The 24,305-nt window shown below is 37.8% G+C and overlaps 1 protein-coding gene across 5 annotated transcripts in view; it reads right to left on the bottom strand.

Moving 5' to 3' along the window:
- Positions 1-24,305, bottom strand: part of TRMT9B (tRNA methyltransferase 9B (putative)) — a 122,590-nt gene that overhangs the window by 14,015 nt on the left and 84,270 nt on the right. For 2 of the 5 annotated variants that reach the window (XR_015772824.1, XM_014259646.2), the window contains exons 1-3: positions 14,407-14,450; positions 3,322-3,476; positions 99-272 (exon numbers count right to left, since the gene is read on the bottom strand). Coding sequence is in view for 4 of the 5 variants with exons in the window: in XM_014259646.2 (XP_014115121.2) it covers positions 99-272; positions 3,322-3,476; positions 14,407-14,435 (358 nt within the window). In the remaining variant the exon portion in view is untranslated. Of the gene's footprint in view, positions 1-98; positions 273-3,321; positions 3,477-14,406; positions 14,451-22,543; positions 22,629-24,305 lie in introns of those variants that run through there. The other 3 variants (XM_005517700.3, XM_088057102.1, XM_088057103.1) reach the window with 3 other exon arrangements.

Below are 24,305 nucleotides of genomic sequence, written 5' to 3'. Positions count from 1 at the left end.
TGTTTCAAAACAATTAACTGAAATGAAGCCACATAAAAATAAAAGAACACTCAGAAATTCTCATTTGCTGGGGCCAGAATGCAGGTATGTTGTCTTACCTCCAATTGAAATGACTGCATTAAAGCACTGATCCCTAAAGGGAAGGTTAAGGTTGTCACACACCAGAACTTCATCACCTTTCTTCCTTGCAATTTCTACCAGTCCTTCACAGTAATCGCAGCCTAGATTATACACTTGACTGTTGACACTGAGATACTTTCCAGTTCCACAACCTAAAGAAAAGGATACTAGGTCAGAAGTCATGTATTCTAGACATTTGCTCTCCCTCCCAAAGCAGTGAAAATAATATGAGGGCTTTCCTAATCCCATATTTTCCTGGAGGGTTTGTGCTGAGTAGCCTAACTGCTGCAGGACTGGATTTGGACTGTTGAAATTGTATGTTCACACTATTAGTATTGTAACAGCACCAACATCACCAACAAAAATACTCATTACACAGCCCTGTATAATAGCAGGTTATCTGTATTCCTGTGGGGAACAAGGATAAGTGCAGGTTGGAGGAGGAAAGAATGGTTCTCTGTAGCCACTATTGTACATCTTGGAGAACAAAATCCCAACCATGCTGCTTCACACCCGAGTCTTTATAAAGCCTGGTATCTCGTTACTAACAATGAGCATAAATGGGTGCCCAGGAGAGGGTAAGAAAAGGATAAGCATTAAGGCCCCTTTCCCCAGTACTGTTCCAGCTTCCAACTACTTTCTGTTCAGGGGACTTCCTGAAGCCATAAGTGTGTTATGTCTTTTCAGTGATCTGCAACAGATCTCTTTTGTTTGCTTAACCCCATGCAGTACTGCTCCAGTACATCTCACTACTCTCCAAGAACTCCTAAACCATAAATGCCTCTGACACAAGTCAGAGTGGAAATTTTTTACTTTAGATACAGACTTGAAAATAACCATAAATCATAAAAGTGAGTTCCATATTGTAGGCATAAAAGTGAGTTCCATATTGTAGGCACATCCTCTTTTTGTCTTTGTGCCAATGCATTATAACCCATGTAAATGTAATGAACTGTTCCAGAACGTCTTCCACCTAAAAGTCTGTCTTCTCAAGGACTGTGCTGTACTAAATTGGAATTTTTCAGAGGATCCCTCAATGCCTTATGCATAACAATCCCTTTTCAAAATTATACTGGGAGCTGTTCACTGCAGCTCTGGGTCACTAGTGAGGAATAATTTCTGAAAGTTGACAGCCAAGCAACGGGGTAGCAGCTTAGCAAAGAGAATCATCTCAGTATTGGTAATTCAATTTAAAGGCCTGGAGTTATCTTTAGAAACATCACTGCTTCTTGCAGTGCCGGTGCTCTCAGTGATGTTAATGTGCACCATTATCTAGAGAGACAGCACAGGAACTATTGCAGAATAGAACAACACTTCAGTATTGAAAAAGAGAGTATTTCTCAGCTAAAAGCAAGCAATACTCTTTGAAGTAACATTTGAGAGAAATGGAAAGTATTAATATTACTAATGCAGTTCAAGTAATATATGCAATAATACATGAAGCTCTGCATGTTAGAAAACTACAAATTTTAAAAATTTGTATAAATTATTATTCATCATTGTGTTTGCAGAGGAACACATTTATTCAACCATCATTAATTCGGAAGATTCAGTTGCTTAATATATTAATTTTGGTGAAGTGCTTTTTAACCACTGTGAAGTTTTGGAAGTATAGAGTCCTCTCTGGGATGAAGCTAAATAGGGTCAAAAATCCTAGTATTCTAAAAATCTACAGTTGCCAGAGATTTGCTTTTAAATGAGTCATCAGGAAGGTGAATTCCTTCATGTAGCTAACAATGGCCAAGCTATTTTCATGTGTTTTGATCAATGAAAAATAGTAAGGCAAATAGACGTAATGATATTTTATAATAAAATATTATTACCTTTAATAAAAGGTAGTGTTAAACTGAAAAGAAAATTACCAATTAAAGATCTCATTTTGAAAATTTTAGTGCCAATAGGCAGTAGTGCCATTTTAGTGCAACTCCACTTCAGATATCTGCCAAAAGTAAACACAATAGTTAGATTCCTGTAGATCTTATTAAACCTCATGAAAGAAGATACCTTGTGTGCCTTAACGGGACTATTCTTACTGGCAACTGTAAGGATTGATCTTCTCTCCAGATGAGACGGCAACGGGGTGACCTTAAGCTTTCAGCAATCACTGCTGATAAAGCCTCAAAGAACTTCAGATAAGATGTAAATTACTTCTACTGAAGTGGCAACAATTTTGGCTGAGACGAACCAATCCAGCTCTCAGTTGAGTGAGTGTATGCCACAGGATATTTCCTGAGATTATTAGTGCCATTGGTGCAGACACCATCGTCTGTATCTGGCTGCAATGACAATTTTTTATAGCAAAAAGCTATTAAAATAGCTACATGTTCAAAGTAACATCAATCAAGTATTTTTGGTGTAGTGCTCAACAGCAGCAGGAGAGCTACATATTATCTTCTGATTACAGCCTACAGCATATTAAAATAATGTTTTTCTCTTATAGGATAAAGTGGATGCATAATTTATTGTGCACATTTGTTAAACCTTCCTTTGTAGAAGTATTTTATTAGTTTAAACAGTATGGAAAACACAATGGTGCAAACAAGCATTTATTTGTAATGATGTGCTGTATAGGACTGAAGTCATAATGCAAGCAAAGGAAGCACACCAGCACCTGGAAACCCACAGAAAATCTGCAGGAGCGACAGAAAATCCAGGTATAAATGCTACATGTAAGGAAGACAAGGCCATAGCAGGAAAACGAGATTTTGGTGTCCATATTTAGGATCATAGGGAGATGATTTTTTTTTTAAAATATTTTTAATAGCAATCACATCAGAAGATTCCTCTTAATAAAAAGCCTTGCTAGGAGGAGTTTCAGGAGAAATGAAAACCAATAAATTGCAGATTGGTATTACATAAACTAAGTGATCTACAGAAACTGAAATATTAAATAATTGGGCTATTAACATAATTTTTTCAAAAGGGTTCCAAGGGAATGACAGACCATTAAGCCAGTGAGGAAATGGATAGATTAAGACTTAGCTCAACAAAAAAAAGGAAAAAATTATTTACTGTCTACATGATACACTGCCAAAGAATTAAAAGAAGTGGTATATGGCATCTAGCATGGGGGCTTAAAACCAATTTTAAAACAGATTTAAACAAGTTAAAAAAGAGTTGATCTGAAGGCTAAATATGGTTAACAGCTAAACTAACAAAGCTTATAAACAATCTTTCACACCACTTCAAAGAATGGCTTACCTATATCAACAACGAGACTGCCAGGCTTTTGCTCCAGCAGAAAGTTCCGAACACGAGGCCATGCTTTGGTCTGTAGATCACTAAAGTAGGCAGCTGTATTTTCATACACACTGTGCACGTGCTGCTTTTCTAGCTGGGTAGCCTCATGTTCCATCCTGAAAACATAATGAAGATTATGTATAACAAAACACAAATTGTTGCAGCATACACTTTACATTTTATACATATACACAATTCAGGACCTTCTACATTTATATTCATTAAACTATTACAGCCATCTAACAGACTATTTATAAAATAGTCTTAATTCAAAGGATCTGATTTTAATTTCATGAAAGTCAAGAAAAAATGTGAATGTAATACCTCCCCTGTGAAGCATTATGTAACTGCACATGCCTATGCAATAATAGCTACATTCCCAAGTTCACCAATATAGTAAAAGCTGATCTTGTGCAAAAGAGAGCCCATATTCAGTGAAAGTGCAGAACAGTTATAGAATCATAGAATCATTTAGCTTGGAAAGACCTTTATGATCATCAGTCCAACCAGATGTGAACAGGATTTCTGTGAACAGTTGTGAACCAACCTTCCTGTTGTTGCTAATGTGAATAGACAAACTACTAATATATTACTTGAAATACAGCTTGGTCCCTGAAACCTAAGCCCCTATATCATCCATAAGTGATTTTTGGTTTAACAGCCCTCTAGAAGTGATTAGTTCGCTAAAATTTTTCAGCAACAAAACCTCAGTTTCCCTACTTCTACTCCAGTACCTTCACGACTTAGCACAGTATTTTAGTTTAGTGATTTGAGAAGTGGTATCTTCTTAAACTTTAAGTATTACCCCCAAGCTCATGTAGAACACAAAGTGGATGCAGACACTGAATCCCTTCATACAGAATCTTATACCTTCCTTAACGTGTCCTCACAGCCAAGGACCAACCAAGTCAGGTTTCAGTATCTGATAAAGGCTGATGAGATTACATTTCAAAGTGCTAAGGCACTCTTCAAACTAATTTAAACTGTATATCTGGGAAATATTTCTTCCCATTATTAAAACAAAACTTATTCAATTGTCCAAGAACTCAACAGAGAGTAAAGTCTGTTTCCAAACATCCAATAGACTAAGCAATGTATTATCAAGATAAAATTATAAATGTGACTCCTTTGACTGCATTTGAAAAGGTCAGAAGCAAAGACTTTAATTTACTTTTCTTGATTTTCATATTTAGGAACCATAATAAAAATTTCTTCTTGTCACTTTCAGTATTGAAATACACGACTATGAGAAAAAATATGAGAATATGAGAAATTATGGTATCTATGAGAAAAAACATTCTAATTTTTTTTTTTAAATGTATGTCTAATAAATACTGTGAGCTGACACCACAGCTGTTCTACAGACACATCTATCCATCACCTGTCCTACAAATACAATCATTTGAATTTAAAAAATAGGAGTTAATCCCAGTGACTGAAAAAATCAACGCACTTCAAGTGTGTGTGAATGTTTACAGAATAGTACGTAAGGCTTGATCCATTTCACTGGTACTGTGTAAGAGGTAGGGACAAACTGTTCACTGTTTTTGCAGTCTAGTCTGACTGTAGTATCTATGAATATCTCTCTTCAAAACATTTACGTTCAATATTTTCACAATCCTTACTTTATCTTTTTTCTATAATCCACAATTTCATTTTATGTTGCTGTAGCTCACCTTTTGTTAGGTGAACACACACATATACATAAAAATTAAATTCAGAAACAATATAGTACATTGCTAATAGGCACATTTTCAGTTTCATTGAAGACTGAAAAGCTGTAACAAACTGAACAAGAGAAGCAACATAGACTTGAAATTATATTACATGTGCCAGAAGTTACTCAATCAAAATTTTTCTCATAACCCATTTAAAGTTGGACTCTATGATGTCACATAGCATGGGTTAGTTGCAGTAATTTCAATAAGTATTCCTTAAAGTCAAAAGCCAAATCCTTAGTTTTTATTTGACCCTTAAATATATAAACTTGGTGTTTTGTGTCTTCAGCTGTCTTTTTTCTCTGCCTCAAAATATATTCTGTTTGGTTGTTCAACTGCCTAAGAGTCTTCTATTTATAAGTAGCAATTCCAAAGACTAACAGTCATTTCTTTTATTTTGTTGCCTGACAAGTTCCTTGCTCTAATTTATATTTCATGTTTAGTTACTATGTGGTTCAGTGTATCCAAGTGCTCTCTTTTATTTTTCCACTTGATGCTCTTTGTTCAATCTTTGCAGTTCTTAAACCTGAAAAGGCAGAATGTTTTCAACCATTCATACTGAATTCCAAATGCTGTATTTTTTTCTGTATTTTCCTGAAATGTCTACATTGAATTCCAACGCAGACTGAGATCTGTCTTAGTTTCCTATTGAATTCAAGCTCATTAAGTTCTTCCTGTAACTTTCTCATTCACTGGAACAGGTACTGGGTCTTCAGCTACACGGGACATGCTGGAGACTTACATGTATTACGACACAACATTAGGGGTTATTATTTTTAGATCTTCTTAATAAATATTTTCAAGAAAATAATTTTGTTATAATAGAATAATGGTAGTATACTAAAAAAATTACTTCATGCACCACGTTTTAATAATTTCCATTCCTGATAATTGTTTATATTTGGCAAATAAGGCACATGATGAAATCAAACTTGCCAATTGACTTTCCAGTCAAGATCCATAATACTATCAGCTTTTACTCTGCAGCATGGCAGGTAATGTCCCAGCAATTAACCTCTTCATTTCAACGTTTACAAAACACAAGGAACGTGTGGAGTCTGCCCAGACCTGCAGCTGTACCACTTCCACACAAGTATACTGTCACCAAAAAACCACAGAAGCTTAGACCAATATAGCTTTACAAGTCAAACTCAATGCTCCTATTTCTCTTTCTAAACAAAAACAACCATTACAACTTCTTTGCCTTGAAAATAACAGTCAGTGCCTCTGTTGGACATGAATGGTAGAAAATATTAATTTCATCCAACTTCTGGATTTAACTTCCTGGATAATTGGAAAGTCTGTTTTGTAAAGTAGGTAATGAAAATCTGCCCAGAAACCCCACTGCTTCAGCATCTGCTCCAGTTCTCATTTAAGCTACCCAGAAGCTGTAAGACTAGCAAAGAGAAGCAGAAGGTGGTAATTATGGACACTTTTCCCATGCTCAATTCTTCTTCTCTTGTGCTTACACTCCTGTTAAAGGGCTCATGTAGAGGCTTGGAGCAGAGATGGGAGTGTGCAGTAAATTGGCACTGAGCTGTTCAGCCACTCTGCAGCAAGTCTTGCCAAGTCCCTGAAATGTGTATGTAGCTCGACAAATGTACACCTCCAGCAAGCAAGCTTGGATAATAACAGAAGAGCAGGATTCTCCTCCCTTTCAGTGCTTCCTGGCCATCCTCCTGGTGATTCATTCATGAGATTCCAATAGGCTCTTGTTGCAGCTGATCTATTAAATGAGGAAACTGGACGAAAACTGCTGAATTTAGTGGGAAGTGGACACCAGTCCATCACACATAACTGTGGTACATTAACAAACCATTTGAAAGTAAATAGGTTGTAGTCCATTGACTTTTTCCTACATTGCTCTTTTCCCTCTTTGTTAAAAAGACCCCAAAAACAATCAAGCTAAAAAAAAAAACTAAAATATTACAGCTTCAAAAACAGTAAAAGGAATTGTATAAACACAATATATATTTTCATCACTATGTATCTCACTAAGACTTCTCTGGCTCTAAGGTAATCTAATTTCTTCCCTTTCCATTAACATTCTGCAACCTTTTAGATAATTAACTTTTCAAGGATACTGCTTTAATAAAAGTCATGTTGCTTGGATATTTTTTTATCGCTGCTGAAGTAAAAAATACATTTCAGCAAGTGACCTTGAAATGAAAACAACCAAAATTAATAACTCCCATTTCCAAGATTTTTTTTTTAAACCATGTTTGGGTTTTTGGGGTTATTTTGGGAAGGTGAGCATGTTTGAAATTTTGTTGTTGGTTTTGAAAGCATTTAATTTACAATGTTGACTAATGGTATTAAACACCTCATCCTCAAGTGCACAAAATACTTGCTGGCTCCCAGATGCCTGGGGTATCTTGAAACTGAAGCACAGGAGGTAGTGTTCAGTCCAAAAACACTGCCTCTATCACAGTCTACCAAAAGCTTTTCACACTTACCTGCAGTTCTGAATCACTTGCAGGCCTCCTCACCTACTTCAACTTATCTCCTCCCAGTCACTTACGATTTTCATCTTCCATCTTCTTTTCATTTACTACACCTTCCTCCATCTCCTTTAGCATGTGCTATGTCAGCACAACTACTGAACTTGATGTAATGCTGCATAATACTGTGAAGTCTTGACCTGGCTCATGTCCAGCTCCTTCTTGCCTTTTTATTCAGGCCATACACAATACTGCTATACGTCACAAAGCTTTTGACAATGGCCTCTTGGAACCACCTTGTAATTTTCCTGAATTGATCATATTTGTCTTGAAATCAATCGCTCTTGATTAATTTGCACCACAGACCTTCCTTGTCTTCTCTCTTGCAACTATTTTATCTAACCCTTTAATGAGCAGCATGGATTCACTCAATTCAGTGCAAGATTTCAGCCTATTAATGAGGGCCCCTCTTAGATACACTCTTTTTCACATGCTGATGGGAATTCTTAGTATAATTTTGGATAAGAACTGCTTCAAAGATCTGGGAAATTCAGTACAGTTGTGTCTCTCTTTGTTGCCACAGCAACATAAATCTTGATTACACATGTAACTCCAGCTATGGATGCAATAACCTAATTAATCACTTAAATGGAACAGGATAAACCACAAGGGCTAGGTCTACATCCTCAATACCCTGCTCTCCAGCAATAACACGCACTCGTAGCTGTTACTAACATCTAAGTAAAAGGTGGGGCAGTCCAATTTGTATTTCTCCCTTCGTCTCTAGAATAGGAAGAATCACCTATTCAGTGAGAAATGTTTTCAGTTTACTTCCAAAACTTAGCAGTCTTTTCATTCAAATACAGGTAGCCATGAAAACCAAGTGTACAAGCCTAGTGGACTAAAAACCACAGTATTTTTTCCCATGCTAAAACAAAAATCCAATTCATCTCCAACAGCAAAACATCAGCCCTTCTCAAAACCAAACCTAAGATTCCTGTATCAGGACTTTGCTCACACTTGGATTGCATTTATAAATCATAGCAGCAACTTCCATTCTGATTGATGGTGATTTCTTGTTTCAATAATGCAGACAGCAAACTGGTCTATGCCGACATACCAAACGGCTTCCAGATATGAATCATTAAGCAAAGCAGCTGTATTAGTAAACAAATGATAATGAAACAAAATAATAGGAATGCTGTCATGAACAGTTCAGCTAGCTGCAATGAAAGTTTAGCAAGAGGATACAATAGGAGATGATTTTCTTACATAAGGCTAACAGCTTCAGTAATTAATTTCAACCACGCATGAACCAGTATAATCCCATGAAAATGCACAGTGTTTTCAAATGAAATCAGAGCAAGGGGAGCTCCATGCAGCATTACTAAAACATTTTTGAACTGAAATCCTGATTCAAACCCCTTTATCCAGTAAAATTTTGGAAATTCTGAAATGAAAAATGAAGAGCTGGGACAAGAACCACTGTTAGCTGAAACACTAACTGTGAAATGAGCATTTTGAAGTAATTTTGTTGATTAAATTGAAGTCACTATCATTGTATTTTTTCTTACTAAAATACATAGAACTTTGTCCCAGCAAAACATTAAAAGGACTGAGACTGCTTTTACAAGACCTGGGACAAAATAAGCTTATAATTCAAGCTCTAGTAATTCAAAATGACAGCCACTCACTGCCACATTCATTTTGTTAGCTTTATTTTCCAGTTCAGACAAAACCTAGTACTATTCACTGCACATTCTTGGATCAGTTAATCATTTAATATTCCCCTTGCTGTTTTGCATTTAGGGTCATAGTCTATGTACCTGAAACATTGCACTGTAAACAGATTTATTTTCACTAAGTACATAAACTCCATTCTGTAGATAGCTAATATTCTGCTAAATGAAAACACACAAACATGGACCCTTGGCCATTAAAAAAACCTGCTAGGAGGAACATACTCATGCTTCAAAGTCCCTTTACGTGTCTGTTCATCTTTACTACCACATCAAAACTCATAAATCACCTCCCAGCGCAGAGTCCCTTCCTCCTGAAGTCCCACACAGTCAAAAACCCGTGATGCTGGATGTGCACTGATGTGGGTCTTCAGATCCTGCACAGAAACACTCTGTACAGACATCAGAGGACAACTGAGGACTAGGAAAAATTTAGCCTACTAAGAAGGAAGCAAAGTGTCATAATAAGTAGTGCTGAGAAGAGCAAAGTATTTAGGTTTTTCTTCACTATTCATATTAATTGCCACCAGGTGTCAATACACCAGTGACAAAGGGATAAGAACTTAGGGAGAGAATAGATTGGGGCTTTTAATTTCACAGTTTTCTGAACAACTAGCCTAATAAACAGTATGTAGGGAACTGATTGCACCGGTCTTGGATTAGACAGTCTCAGAGACACAAGAAATTAGTTTTGAGAAGCTGTGGGCAACTTGTACAATCCCTTGTCTCATCATATTCTAGTAAAAAAAAAAAAAAAATTTAGGGACAGTTGTTTTAGATTTTAGAGATTGCAGTAGAATGGTACAGCTGGCACAATTTTGAAGAGGATATTTAGAGTGTAGTTATCAAAATTCACTCTCACACTGGAAGGATATCCTGAGCATACTGGTCCAGAAATATACTTTGGACACTCCTCAATAATTTCTTTGTATGATACTTGCAGACAGACCAAATCATCAGGGTTCAAATGAGCTGGATAATGGTATCAGAAATCAAATGTTTAAACAGATCACAAAAGACAAAAGCAAAGCATTACTTTTTCAATATGAATAACCAACTGCACAAAGAAAGACTGAAGGAGGCAGGATGGGATGACGGGCAGCAGTTCTGCAGAAGTGGATCTGGGCTGTATAACATCCACAGATTTAATAACACTATGTTGTTTTGATGGTTTTAGCAATATAGTGTTGCCAAAAAAATAAGAAAATTAAAAAAAAATCAGGAGCAGAACACAGAAATAGGGCAGGTACCTGCAAGTTACATAAGATTTTCCTTCTCCTACATTCAACACTTCTGGCATATCCAGTTGAGCATTACGTTAAACTTCCAGCAAAAATAAAATCGGAGAGAACAATTATGAGATATTGTACATATCTAAGAGATCAGAAATCACGTAAATCTTGGGGAAAGAAATTTTTGTTTAGGAGTGTTGGTCCAGAATGAGAGAGGACCATCTCATAACAAGAAGGACTGCTGCAAAGTGGAGGGAAATACCCGTTTACCAAAACTGAAGGGTAGACAAAAGACAGCAGCTTAAGCTACAGCAAGGAAGATACAGATAGGGCACTTTAAACAAAAGAAGATGAACAGAAAAGCACTGGAAATTACTGTGGACTGGGTAGGACACGGAGCCTCCACCAATGGGGTCTTAAAAATCAAAGTCAGTTAAGCACCTGTCAGAAAATACTCTGTGACCTGCATCAGTATCTCAAAACCTCTGGCCAATCTACCTATAAGCCTTAAATGCAGCTATTTTTTTCTCCTTGGTAATTGTACGTCTCAAACATTTGTATACAATTATCATGTCTCCTCATTTTCCAGCAGTTAAACAAGCATTAAATATTTAGTGCTTTTCATCTTCTCTGACGAATCAGTCAAGGTGGTCTTTTACAAGTACTGTTGCCATTCTAAGTATCCTCTCCATATGTCTTTATTCTTTAGGCCAAGGGATATCCACAGGAATATTTGATTCCTGAATGTCATTCTACAGTTCTGGAATTACAATTTTTAAAATTTCTTCTGTTTCCTCACACTCTGGGTTTGCATTCAGAGTACTATTTTTAGTTGGATTAGTTTTAATTTATGTAGCGTCGTTCTTTTTTTTTTTCAGTCATAGAGCTCATCACTGCTGGTGCTTACATGGTACTTGGTGTAATAAACAAAACCTCCCTTTTTAGAATGATTTACAAACTGACTTAAGACAGTCAATTACTTGAAGACATATCTTCTGCTGAAATCTCAGAGACAGAAAGATAAGTAGCACATTATCAAGTAGAATCTCAAATGGAGGCTGCCAATGGTTACCTTTGATCTCAAGATGAGGTATAAAATGTTGTAGAATCAATTACAGTAATTACAGAACTACTAAGTGGTTTCTCTTGATACATTTTATAAACTACTCTTGATTATCATATTTATTACAACTGAACATATCATTTCCTATCTTAAAATATTCATATACAAATGTACTCGGTGTTCAACATACTCACCAAATACAGTTCTATAAGAAAAGATCTTGTAGTAGACAGTACTAGGTACTAAGTTACCTCAGTAGATGACCACATGAATGAAATCAGTCAGTATGCCTTTCTTTTTTTACATTACAAAACAATAAATTCTGACTGAAACACTTTTTTTTTGGAAAAAAGTTTTAGTTCTAGGAAGTCATGTATTTATATTTACTTTCTCAAAAAAGAAAAGGTTATCTCATATGTTTTTGAGGCTAGTGCTCAAAAGTGTCTTAAGTACTCTCTAATAGTAATTGGGTGCTTATGCAGCTGACAAAGGCTCCTGAAGATACACCAGTAATCCTATCAGGGTTCAGATTTAGGCCTAGACACAGAAAAACTGCATTAAGTTGTTACTGAAAGGTTGAGGAGCAACCCTCTGTGAAGTGTCTGTCACCAACAGCTTCTTCCAGTGGCAACTGTAGTAGACTGAGCAGTGTGAAGGCCTAGTGGTGCTGTAGTCAATGTCTCTACAAAAGAACCTTGGTTTTCATAACTCACCAGACCTTCACTCAAAGATTATTTCATTTTAAGTGCATTACAGTATGAGTGATACCTTTTTGCATAACTTGTTATTTCTAAGCCCTCGATTTTAAAGACGAGAAAGGCCTTTGAAAAATACGATTTTCCTCATCAGCATGGAAAGGCTCCCTGGGGGAGCTGAAATTTCACATAAATACTACTAAAGTTCTCTATTTGGAAAATATTTTAATCCCATGGCCTTTCTAGTTGTAATTTCTTTTCTTAAAATCAGGAAAATATTGTATGACAGGGAAAAAAGTTGATACCTACAAACATCAATATCTGGATCATCAAAAGAAATATTAGCTTAGAAGAAATTTGACCTTTAAGTAACTTCTCTGAAATTATTACATGTTGATATAAATGTGAAATTTTCTTCAAAATGGAATATTTTTCAACAGCAAAACATAAACCAAGTTATACAACGCCTTTCGTCCAACTGTGTTCCACTTAAACTTTTCTGAGGAAAAAAAACCAGCCAGGATTCTGTGTCACATGAGTTTAAGTCAGTTATGTAAAGCCTGGCTATGACACAAGTATTTATTTTCGTTTCCAACAGACTCTTTTTCTCCCAGTAATTCAGTTGATACTTCTACATCCATTTATGAGGGTACATAAATAATTTTTGAAGTACCAGCCAGTGTCTTTACTCTTCATTTTTTCATTTAAAAATTATTTCACAAGCATATAGAAGTCTGAAATAGTTTTTCAATTTCTTTAATCTTTAATCTTCATAAATTTAAGAGACATTTGGCACTCAAGCCACGTTTTCTGTCACACAGAAAATTCTGTCACTATTACTGCCTATAAACCGGCCCATGTAGATCCTGGTACTGCAAAGACATGGATATCTGCTGAACTTTATGCTGTAAATCATCTTACTGACTTCAGGTAGCCCATTAATAACTAAAGGCAGGAATTTGCAAATAATATTTTTCAAGACTAAGCCTTACACTGTTTCTACTGTTCCATATTCTGATTCATCCATCCAGAATGGATGGCAGAATACCTGCAAATCTGAGAGTTTGCATGGGAAGTATTTATACCTTGACGTAGGGTCGTTTTCAAATTCCGTTCAAAGACATTGTCTATATATAGCATCTATTACTGAAATAAATATATTTATGTACTAGACTGAAAAGAAATTACTAAAATGAAGCCAACACTCCAGGGTCCATTAAGGGGCATGAAAAAGTCCTGAAAGGATCAGTTCTGTTTGTCGTGGAGAGGCTGCTGAATGCTTTTCTTATCTCTTTCCCGAGTTGCATGCACAAAATCACAAACTCCAGGAGCACGTTTCACCTGAGCAACTATATCAGCAAGGAATGTCATCCTGTGCACTACGTCAACACAGCAGGACTGCTGGATTCTGCCAGAAATTCTTTGCAAAAGAAAAGGCACTGGTGAGCTGACTTCCTGAGCTCTGGATGTACCCACTGATGCTCAGTGGGAATGAAAATCCCTTTACAAACATTCATTAAGCAGAGAACACTCTGCAATGCTGAGAGCTCTATGTGGAGGCAATACCTCAGTATTTAGAATTCTCTAGGAAAAGAAGAAAATAATTATGAACTATTATGGCTTAGGATTGCTCCAGTTCATTGCTTAGGACTGTCTGCCAACGCACAGCGCGTACTTAATTTTTAACTAATCGGGCGACCAAGGAAAAACTTATTATTGCTGTGGTAAATTCCTCCCCACGTTTCATAAAAACTCCCCTCCCCGACTGCTACACAAAATTCAGCTCCAGCATCCACGCTAGTTCCCAGCTCTGCAGCCCGCGGCTCCGTACAATTACAGTGTGACATGGGGGGGAGCGAGGGCTGGGGTACACGGCACGTGTGTAAAATAATTAGTTAAATCTCCAAATCCTTCCCTCCCGGGCTGGGTCAGCGCCAGAGGGGCGACTCCCGGCTCTGCGGGCAGCGTTTTTAAGACGATCATCTGAATCTGCAAAAAATGTACCGTGACGCTTTTTTTTTTTTTTTTTTTTTTTTTGGCTGGTGTGAGGTTGGGGTGGGGATTTTTGCGCTTTCCCCACCGCCAGCTTTTTCCTCGCCGCTTTCCTTTTCCTGCCCTCCGCAGCATCCCCCCGCGCCACCTTCCCCGCCGTGCTCACCTGCTCCCGCGGGGCGGCGGCGGCTCCATCCCCGGCGGCGGGGGCGGCGCTCGGCCGGGCCGGGCCGGGCCGGGCCGGGCCGGGCCGGGCGGTGCCGCGGGGCCCCCGGCGGAGCGGCGCGGAGGGGAGCCCTCCCCGCACCTCTCCGCCGGGGCCACCCCCGCTCGGCGCGTCTTGATCCCTCACTTCCCCGCAAGCGGGAGGAGGCGGGGTAAAACAAAAAAAGGGCCGGGTTATCAATTCCCTGTTAACTCTTCTCCTTGCGGTCTTGTATCGTCCCTCGGGCGTCTTCTGCCAGGAGGGTGGTGCTGATGGAGGTGATGGTGGCGGTGCGATGCTCCGTCAGGGAAGTGGGGGGTTGCCGCGGGGGGGAGCAGCAGGGTCCCCGAGCTCCTCTGAACCCATGGTGATGGGAGCCGTGTCTGCTGATGGCAAAAGCGGCCAAGGAAGATTAGCCCTTGCTCATTTAAAGGTTAAGCGCAAAGCTAACCTTTGTGACGAGGTCCTGTCTGAAAGTCTTCCCATCCCGCGACTCTTGAGAGTGAATAGTTTTTTCCCTACTCCCGCACTGATTCCTATTAAAGCAGTGTAAAAATGGCAGATTGTTCCTATACTTCCATATACTTACAGGTATTAGACAAGTACGCAAAAACCCAGCCATGCACCAGGACCCAGATACAATTAGCACAATAAACGTGAGCTAAAGAGATAGTCCTGTCCCGAGAACTTATAAATTATGTATAAGAGATTGCAGATAAAGAAGGATGCAATGAAATAATACCAGCCAGTATGACAGGCAGGGAACTCAGCACAGCATTGTACAAAATACTTGAATGTATTGAACTATTTACTGTTACAGGTAGTCTTTTGCTCAAATCAGTTTTAAAGTACCTGAAGAACGGATTATGAGGAACACGAGTGTGCATTGATGGGATTTTCAAGACTGACAAAATTACTCAAGGACATGCATTCCCTTTATTTTGACAATCCCACTTGAAGGAAAAGATTTGGAGGAAGATTATAATAACAAGATGAGAATAAGCATACTGAAAACACATAAAACTAATATTCTATTAAATGTACCAAAGTCATTGAGTAATGATGAAACTCTAAGTCTCCATTATGAAGGAATCAGTTAGATAATGACTAACCTTCTTAACACCTTCAAAGAGCTTTGACTAATTTGTAAGACATGAATGTCCTTTGCAAACATTGTGTTGACTTGTCCCTGTTATGCCATACTTCCACGTACATTCAGCTAATTTAATTCTGTAATGCAGAGTCAGCTAAATTGGTACAGACAAATTAGGGCCTGCCATTCCCAGGCTCTTTCAGATACTTTTTTGGAAGATGATGTATTCCTCATTCTTCCTTCATGAAAGGATGTATTTTCTTTCAGAAAATATCTCAAGTGTGAATACCACCTTATGTTATTTGTTGACATAAATATTTGCTTATTTTAAAAGCTCTTCAGTTTGAAATACTGCCTCAAATCCAACCTTCTCAGAAAAAGATTCTGATGTAGCCTCATAAAACTCTACTGTGGGGAATTCACACAGCATTTTTCCTTACCACCTAATATTTCCTGGATGTTCCTTAAAACTACAATTATGTATCAGTCCTATAGATTCTCTCCAGACTTCCTGCTTCTGATGCATTTAAAATAGATGTTAGTCATGTAACTTAATACACTTTAGGAAAAAAAGAAAACCTCATTTTTATTAAGGTTTTATTATGATTAACCCAAACCAACCCCATCTCATCTTGGTCTCATCATACAAATTTAGGCAGAATGAAAATAGAATACCTTCTCCTTTGGAGTACTATGCATCTACAGTTACATAATAAACTGCAGTCTGTAGCAACCCCTCCTCCCCAAACAATTAAAAGACCTCATTAAAATAATTTTTTTCTATATTAAAAAGGATTTAGGTCACTAAATTAAGTGACCAAACATTGGGAAAGCCAGAAGGCTGCCCATGAAACCTTAATTCAGACCTCTTGTGCCTGTGCATTGCTACCCTGTACTTAATTACTGTTTGTCTGCAGAATACCAGGCTCCATTTGGAACATTTGAAATTATGTAGTGGCAAGCATGTAAGACTGGCTAATTATGTTGCCTCTTGCATTCCCATTCATTTATTCCTTTACTTTCTGGCATCTTTTTTGTGCTCATCCCTTATCATCTCTCATCTGGAGATTGCTCTTTCCCTGGCCTGTCTGAAACCTTTACCCTTAGATAACCTTTTGCAGTCAATCAGGTAAAGCTTTTTACCATAGGGTTACAGCAATTGCTAATTATTCCTTCAAAGGCTAATTGTGATTTTTCTCCAAAGATGAGGGAAAAAAGAACAAAAGAAGAAAAGAAAAAGGAATAAAAACAAAGTAAGGGGGGGAAAGAGAAGGAAACCCAAGGAAATAAAAGTTTCTAGGTTGAAGCAGTAGGGAAATAAGGAATCGAGGTCAGTCTTCGTGATATAGAGCTTCCTTATTACAAAGGATCAGCTCTCAAATTACAAGTTTTACAAAGAGACAGTTGTACTTGAAAGCAAAAGGAAGCATTAAGTTACCTGGTGCCTTGGAGGGGAAGGATTATGCTGTATTTATAAATAAGGCTGCAGTATCTCAGTAGACATTCTGGAAAACTGATGATTTTTTTTTAAACTTGTGACAAAACCTCTATGTCTGCTTCTGTTGAAAGAAGGCCTCATCAGTCAAAGACTTTGTTTCCTCTCTACAATAAGTATTACAAAGAATAAACACCTTTGTGAGGCTTATTTTCTATGCAGATGCGTGAGAGGTAGTCATGAGCTAGTGACATACACCTTTGGTCGGTGAATTTGGTCTTCACATAGAATTATAATGTTACTGTCAAACTGTAATGTTGTTTTAAAAAGTTTTCCACCAGAACTAACAACAGATGGAAGCAGTGGTGTTTGTGATAGCATTACAGTGAACTAAAAGCAGTAGTTCCACTTCATGGGAAATTTTAGACCTGCAAAAGCTAAAGGAATAATATTCTTCAGCGGTAACTTCAATTTTTTTTTCTGGAACATGAAAATCCAAAGAAAATTTGAGCTAGAAAAACCATGCTATTTCCCAAAACGAAATAAAATGGGTCTCTAAAGGCTTAAGTTTCCCAGTGAAACTGAGTATAAGCATATTTTGTTTGTCTGGCAATCTCAGTATCACAAAAGTCCAATTTTCAAAAGTTGCTAAAAATGGTAGTTATTGTTCTGAGTGCTTCAGTCTTTAGGGACTTTCTGACCCTTTGCATGGTTTTTGCAATCACTGGCAATAGAAAATTCATTTCTTAAATAAAATTCATATCCTCTGCTTCTCATTTGCTTCCAGGAGTTTTAATAATAATAAAAAAAATCTTCAAAATTTTGGTGATACTGAGCCATGCTGCAGTGTGTAATGGATTTGAGTGAGATAAGAAAGCAGAACAAATTTACTGAAAGTAAGCCATGTTACAGTCCAGTAAAATTAAACCCTCATGGCTTCAGGAACATAATTGTGCAGATATTTTTTCCCATAGGCTTACCATACAGTCAAGCTTGGATCATGGGAGATTTTTAATGTGTGACCTTTATAGCCTACCACACAGGGCTGCTGTGGGGATTAACTAGTTAAGATTTGTAAAGTGCTTTGAAGATTGTAAGGCATTAGGTTGCACAAGTGCTAAGCACTATTATTTAATACTTAAGTACAACCAAGCTTTACAGGACAACTTATGTTCACCTCACTAGAAAGAGTCTTTGTGATTTCTTTGTGATTTCAGTACAATTGTTGCAAGAGAGAAAGCAAGCAGAATGGACCACAAAAGAGGGAAATTTCTTTCTTGTTCCACTATCAGTGACTAAAGTGAGATATAACTGTAGTGGTATTTCAGAAAAATTAATTGAAAAATAATTATTATGAAATGCAGTGATAGAAATCCACATAAAAATGCAGGGCTCCCTTCTGTGCCAGTACTGTTATTTTTACTACATCCTATTTTGCCCAAGTAGATCCACAGACTATTCTCCAAATCGCAGACCTATAGATGGACCAAATTTATCAGCTGAAAATGCTGCCAAGTGACAGTAGGGATGGATAAAATTGGTAAGTTGTACTTCATACATATTTTGCCTTATTTAAGTAAAAAGTTTGGAAGAAAGATGAACACAGACTGTTGTCCTTATTAATCAGATTAGGAACACCTTGTTCTGATACAATTGCTCTGTTGGGTTTCATTTTGATATAAACCTTCCTCTTGTTTTGTAATGTCAGTTTTCAGCAGCAGGAAGTCATTGGGATTTTTTGTGGTAGCAAAGGGACAAAGTATTTGTCAATAAAATAACAATGCAAAACAGGACAATATGACATAACTTTGCACCTAAGTATGCTGGAGATAGAGGAACGCAAGTGTTTCAGGACTGCTGACAGGCACATATTGTAGAGGTTAAGGTGGCATATTGTTGGACCCTGAGCTGCATCCCAGCATCCTGAAGTCATGAAGACCTTATTTGGTATGCAAGGGAGGAGGGTTTGGTTTAATTAACTTAAAAGGACTAATTATTATTCAATGGAAGTGTCTTTTCAGGACAAAGCACTTAGTAGTTGCATTTCTTGCCTCCGCAAATGTGCTGCAGACATTTCACAAGGACAGACTTTTCAAGTATATGCATTTCCTCTCTGGCTAAAAATAAAGATTTACTTTTCTATAGTGTTTTGACATTTTGATCTCAATTGAAGCATGTAATAAAAATTCAGTTCTCCAGTATGACCTGAAATTCCGCTTCACAGATAAGTAAAAGAGGGAAAACAGAAAGTGAATAGTGTACTTGCACAACAGAGATTCTTGTCCATTCCTGGGTGAAGGAAGCTACAGGCCCCTAATGCTTCTACTTCTCTTCAGAAATCATAAATTTTGCTTCCTCTATTAAGCTAAAAACATTTGTTGTGTCACAGAAGATCAAATTACTTGTCCAAAAACACAGATGATGTCCAAGAATAAGCCAGAGTTCAACTTATCTTTCTAGACACTGACCCTGTCCCAGACTGCTTTAGTTATTTAATTTGGAAACAGCTTAAAACAACTAGAACAGTGTGGTGAATACTATTTAGGGAAATGATTTGTGTGTGGTGGAAAATTTGACTCAGTGCACTCTGTTAACAGTGTCTTACCAGGCTTTTGACCAGCTGTCCCAGGAGATGTGGGAAACTGGAGGTAGTACTCTTCATTCAGATTTGGCTCTTTAAGTTCAAAAACATTCTTGCAGAGATTCAAGGCTTCTTTGTTCTCAACACGTTTTAGAGTTTTTCCAAGCCTTTATCTGAGGCTCCACTTACCTCCACAGTTGCTCTCCCACCACAGTGTCACAGCAAATGCAAAAAAGCAACTCAGCTGTAACATTCTTTTCTTTTGTCTTTTCAGGAACCTTTTTCTTTGATTTTCTTACTGCCTTCTCTTTTGTTTAAAGAATCTTAAATCATACAATGGCAACTACTTGTTATTCATTTTAGATTCATTATGGGTCTGCCTATAACAACTTACAGTGTTGCTCATACCAAAAATAAACTACTTGACCCGCATTAGTATTCTTAATGCTTATTTCAGCAGAAGTGAAATTGTTCTTCGGAAAGGGTAGACATTTACCAGGTGCATTACAAATCTAGTTAGAAGTTGAAAAAAATACTGTTGGCTCTTCCGATGCCTGAGTTACTGAGCTTGAAATATACGACTGCTATCAATTTCTCATACTGTGCAGACCGCCACACACAGTTTGGAGATGGGTGAATGTGATTCAGTTCTCATGTGATTTTGGTGTATTGAACAAGAAACACTTAAACACTGTGAAAACAGAACCATCAACAAATGTTTTCAAATGTTGCTAAAGGTACTCTCTGTTGTACCAGATAGGAAGAAATACAATAAGTGAGCATCCCATCAGTCCCTCCATGGAATGGATCATACACCATGAATAGGCAGTGCCTATGAGTCATGCTGGCAGCAGCCACATGGGTGGCATTGAAAGATGACATGTCCACAGTCTTCTCATATTGACAGCAGACCAAGATCCACTACAGCAAGACCACATACATCTTTCTTATCTTTTCCTTTCTTCAGCTGGAAGATGAGCTTAGAATAGGACTAAATATTGTCTTTCTTTGCTGAACTAGCTACCTGAACTACTGTGAATATGTCAGATCTCTGGCACCCTAAGCTCCGAGCAGAAACTGTTTTTCTGGGGCTGTAGAGTCCTCTGACTTTTCTGCCTGGGGCTCCTATTCTTCTCATGCATAACCATATCCCATAACTCTCAGGACCAAATAGCCCAAAGTGCTCATCTTGACCCAAAGCAGAGGGCTCTGTTTACTTGTCCATCAGCCCATTTCATGGTGGGAAGAGGAGGTGGCAGGGACATTAGTCTAATTTAATTCTTCTGGTCACCAAGAAGCAGAAAACATGTATGTGCTCCAGTAAGACCTTCTCGACTAACCTGCATCAGAACTAGGAAAATTCTCACTTTAGCTGCATATGTGTAACAGTGAGAATTTCTATCCTAAGTAGAGGAAAATATTCTGTCTTGGCAAGGAAAGCTGTTAACATCAAAGAGTGTGAATTTGAATTCTCAGTATTTCTAAACTTATTCCCATGGTATTCCTTTAGCATACTCAATCCAGTGAAACGCTGAAAACGTTTCTTCTATTCCTTTGTATTTAAAAATGGATTGATGGAAAGGAATTTTTTTGGAAGCAGTTCTTAGAGATGGCTCATAGATCCATTATATTCCAGGACCTTTGCCCATTTTTACGTTAAAGTAACAAAGTGAAGTGTCATATGCTTCACTGCAAACTTATTTCCTCTCCCTTCTTTTTTAATTTAGTTTTATGAAAAGATATTTGGAAATAAAAACAAAAAACCAAAAAAGGAAGAAAGCATTACTAAAAATAAATCCAAGCAAAGAACATGTGTTGAAGAGTTGCAGAATCCTCTCAATCTGGAAGAAAAGACTTAGTAAAAAATGTGCCCTTTTCTCAACCCCATATTAATTAACTCAGTAATAAGTAGGAGCTTCTTAAGATATGGGAAGAACAATTATTGTTATGGGTCTCCACACAGGGGGCTGGGATGGGCAAATCTCTATCCATGTTTATCAGTCCCACCAGAAACTTCTACCTCAACCACTTCATTCCAGAATCTATCTTTCTGCACCCTCCTCTGAGCAAGAGGAAGCTCAGATTCAGAAATGCAAGTGGAAGTGGAAGTGGGTGCTGAAGAACCATGATGTAGCATTCTGGAGACCATGCCTCAAAGATCCTTCTCAAAAGCCATCTCAGATAAAAAGTTGTTCACAAAAGAGGGTCTCCAGCAAGTGCTGTGACAGATATCTGACTAAAAGATCAGCAAATCTTCACCATTTGTCTTTGTGGGGCTGAAGAAAAGACTGTATATCATACACTACCCACAATTTACTCTCCTAAATCACTGTTCCCCCTCCCCAGGCCACAGAATTGCAGGTGTGCAGGTGTTGTGAAAGCACTCCTAGGCTATGCTCTGGATAGGAATTATGTCCATTATTAGGTCCTGGGAACCTTAATCTCCATATCTAAAACTTTTTAATAATTTTCCTTTTCCTTCTTCAGAGAGGAGAAAAATCTTGGGGAAAATCATGACAAGGCTTCTGAACTGCTCGTGCAGGCTGTTGCAGTTCCTGGCACAAAAGAACACTACCTCACTTGGAAATTTCTCATCCTTGTTCCAGGCATTAGCTCCCTCAGCTTTACTTCCCAAGCAGACCAATGCTGAGCAAGGGGATTCACTGTGCTCACGGGGGCAGTAAGTTCTGAGTTGCTATCCTGGTTGTATATTATGGAACTATTTCCATTTTGAAGGGAGGTGCCTGTAATTTCCAGCTGGGTCTTTAACAGAGGTTTTCACTTAATTGTTGACAAACCTTTTCACTTTTTATAACAAACTGTCTTTCTCAATTTCACTTCTCATCTTGAAAATATAGCTTCTTTAGCTCACTAAAGCTGTAGGTTCACTTTTCTTGTGCCTCTGAAGGATCCTAATACCACTAAGATCACCCAAAATACATGACAGAACTTCAGCAGACTTTGAAATTGTTAACTATTTTAGACTTACCCATACAGCTTATTTTCCAAGAATATTCAGATTTCTCCTTTGGAAGCATACTGTTGTCGCCAGCAGTGAGAAATTAACACATTCTTCCGCTGATTTTACTCGGAGAATTTAGGCCTCAAGAGAATGACCAGTGGCGGGGAAAGCACCTGGCATAAGAAGAGATGTGGTGGAAATGCAGTACTCCCAAAATCCTTACATAGAAAATCTGTGTAAAATGTTCTTGAGCACGAGTTGACTTTAGGTTGGCATCTCTGTATTTTGACAGGAATTGCAATGAAGACCTGAAGGGAAATGTCTGATAAGGGCCAGGATGCTGAATGTTATGGCATTGAGAGGGGCAGGGAGAAGGGAACTTCTTTACCTTCTCTGGATATGCTTACACAGTAAGTTGTTTGGCTTCTACCGGTTTAACCACTACCAATCACACTTGGCACATAGCTGTGCACTAGTTCTGCATCCACAGTAAAGATTTTAGAGCTTGCTAACCACATATCTGCACTTGGACAACATTTACAATTCCCACTACATCAGACAAATGGATGCTGCTGAGCCATCTGTTTGAAAGTATGTTTAGTTATATAACCTAAGTTACAAGTACTTCCTCACAGATGAAGATATCTCAGCTTAGATGAATACAGAGAGGGGACCGGGCATCTGAAATATCCCCAGAAGACCAGAAAATACCATGTAGGAATTGCACAAAACCTGTGCTTTTCTGCAGAAGCATGAAAGCCTGGATTCCTTGGGTCATCACAAATGGCACTGAAATCTAGACTTAGACCACTGAACTCAACCTTACTGTCTTTATTTGAGTGAATATCTAGATATTCCTTAAGTCAATAAGACCTGTTTAGACTGGAGTTCAGAAAGCAGATCAGATGGCAATATATAGGGATGTTAGGATTTATGAGTCTAAATTTAAAAAAAAAAAAGTGTTCTTTTTGCTTGATTCAGAATAAGAATCACAAGACCACACTCTGTTCCCAAATTTGCTAATATTAAGTGCCCCTTGAGACTCTTGTGCTGCTTTGATAAATAAAATCAGACTGACTAGAAATTTGACTGGCTATTCTTGGTACTATATAGACATGAACTTAAAATATTTTTGGAAACATATAATTTGTTGGAGTTTAATACTATTTTGCAGCATTAGTAGCTCTTGTCTTACTTGTATTTGTCCACGGTTTGGTTTATATTATATCTATATGTAGATCATATTTTAATAATAGAAACAAACATTCATCAGAAATTTTCAGTGCTCTTCTCCAAAAGTCATGACATTTTCCCTAGTTTCTGTTTGGTATTGTTACAAATGAAATGTTTTTGCTTTGTACATGTGTCTCATTTGTTCATTTAACTGCATTTTTCTGTTCTACACAAACTCTCAACCCGTACTCATCATCTAAGTGTCTGAATCATTCTTCAAGCAGATGAGTAGTATAAGGGGTATAGATCAGTCAGTAATCCCATGATTCTGCCTGGTCTATTCATCTCAGCTCTCACATTTCAACCTCTTATCTGAGTCTGGAGAACAGTTTAGTGGACACCCCGGCCCAAAAGACCCACTGCGCTAGGATGCAGGAGCTGAATTCTGCATTATGGCGGAAAGCTAGGTTGCGTCACACCTTTTAAACATGTCCTCGAGGCTGTGAAACCTTTCCATGAGTACTGATGACCTTATTCAGGAATCTTGTGAGACGGCGGTGTTCGGAGATGGAGGAAGATCATGTAAACAAACCCTTTCAGAGCTCATGCTAGTATG

This window comes from Pseudopodoces humilis, chromosome 6, assembly GCF_049639895.1.
Source record: "Pseudopodoces humilis isolate 2021_Gansu_Grassland_sample_001 chromosome 6, ASM4963989v1, whole genome shotgun sequence".
NCBI lineage: Eukaryota > Metazoa > Chordata > Aves > Passeriformes > Paridae > Pseudopodoces > Pseudopodoces humilis.
The sequence above is the reverse complement of the archived record's forward strand: the minus strand, read 5'-3'. Positions and strand labels throughout refer to the sequence as shown.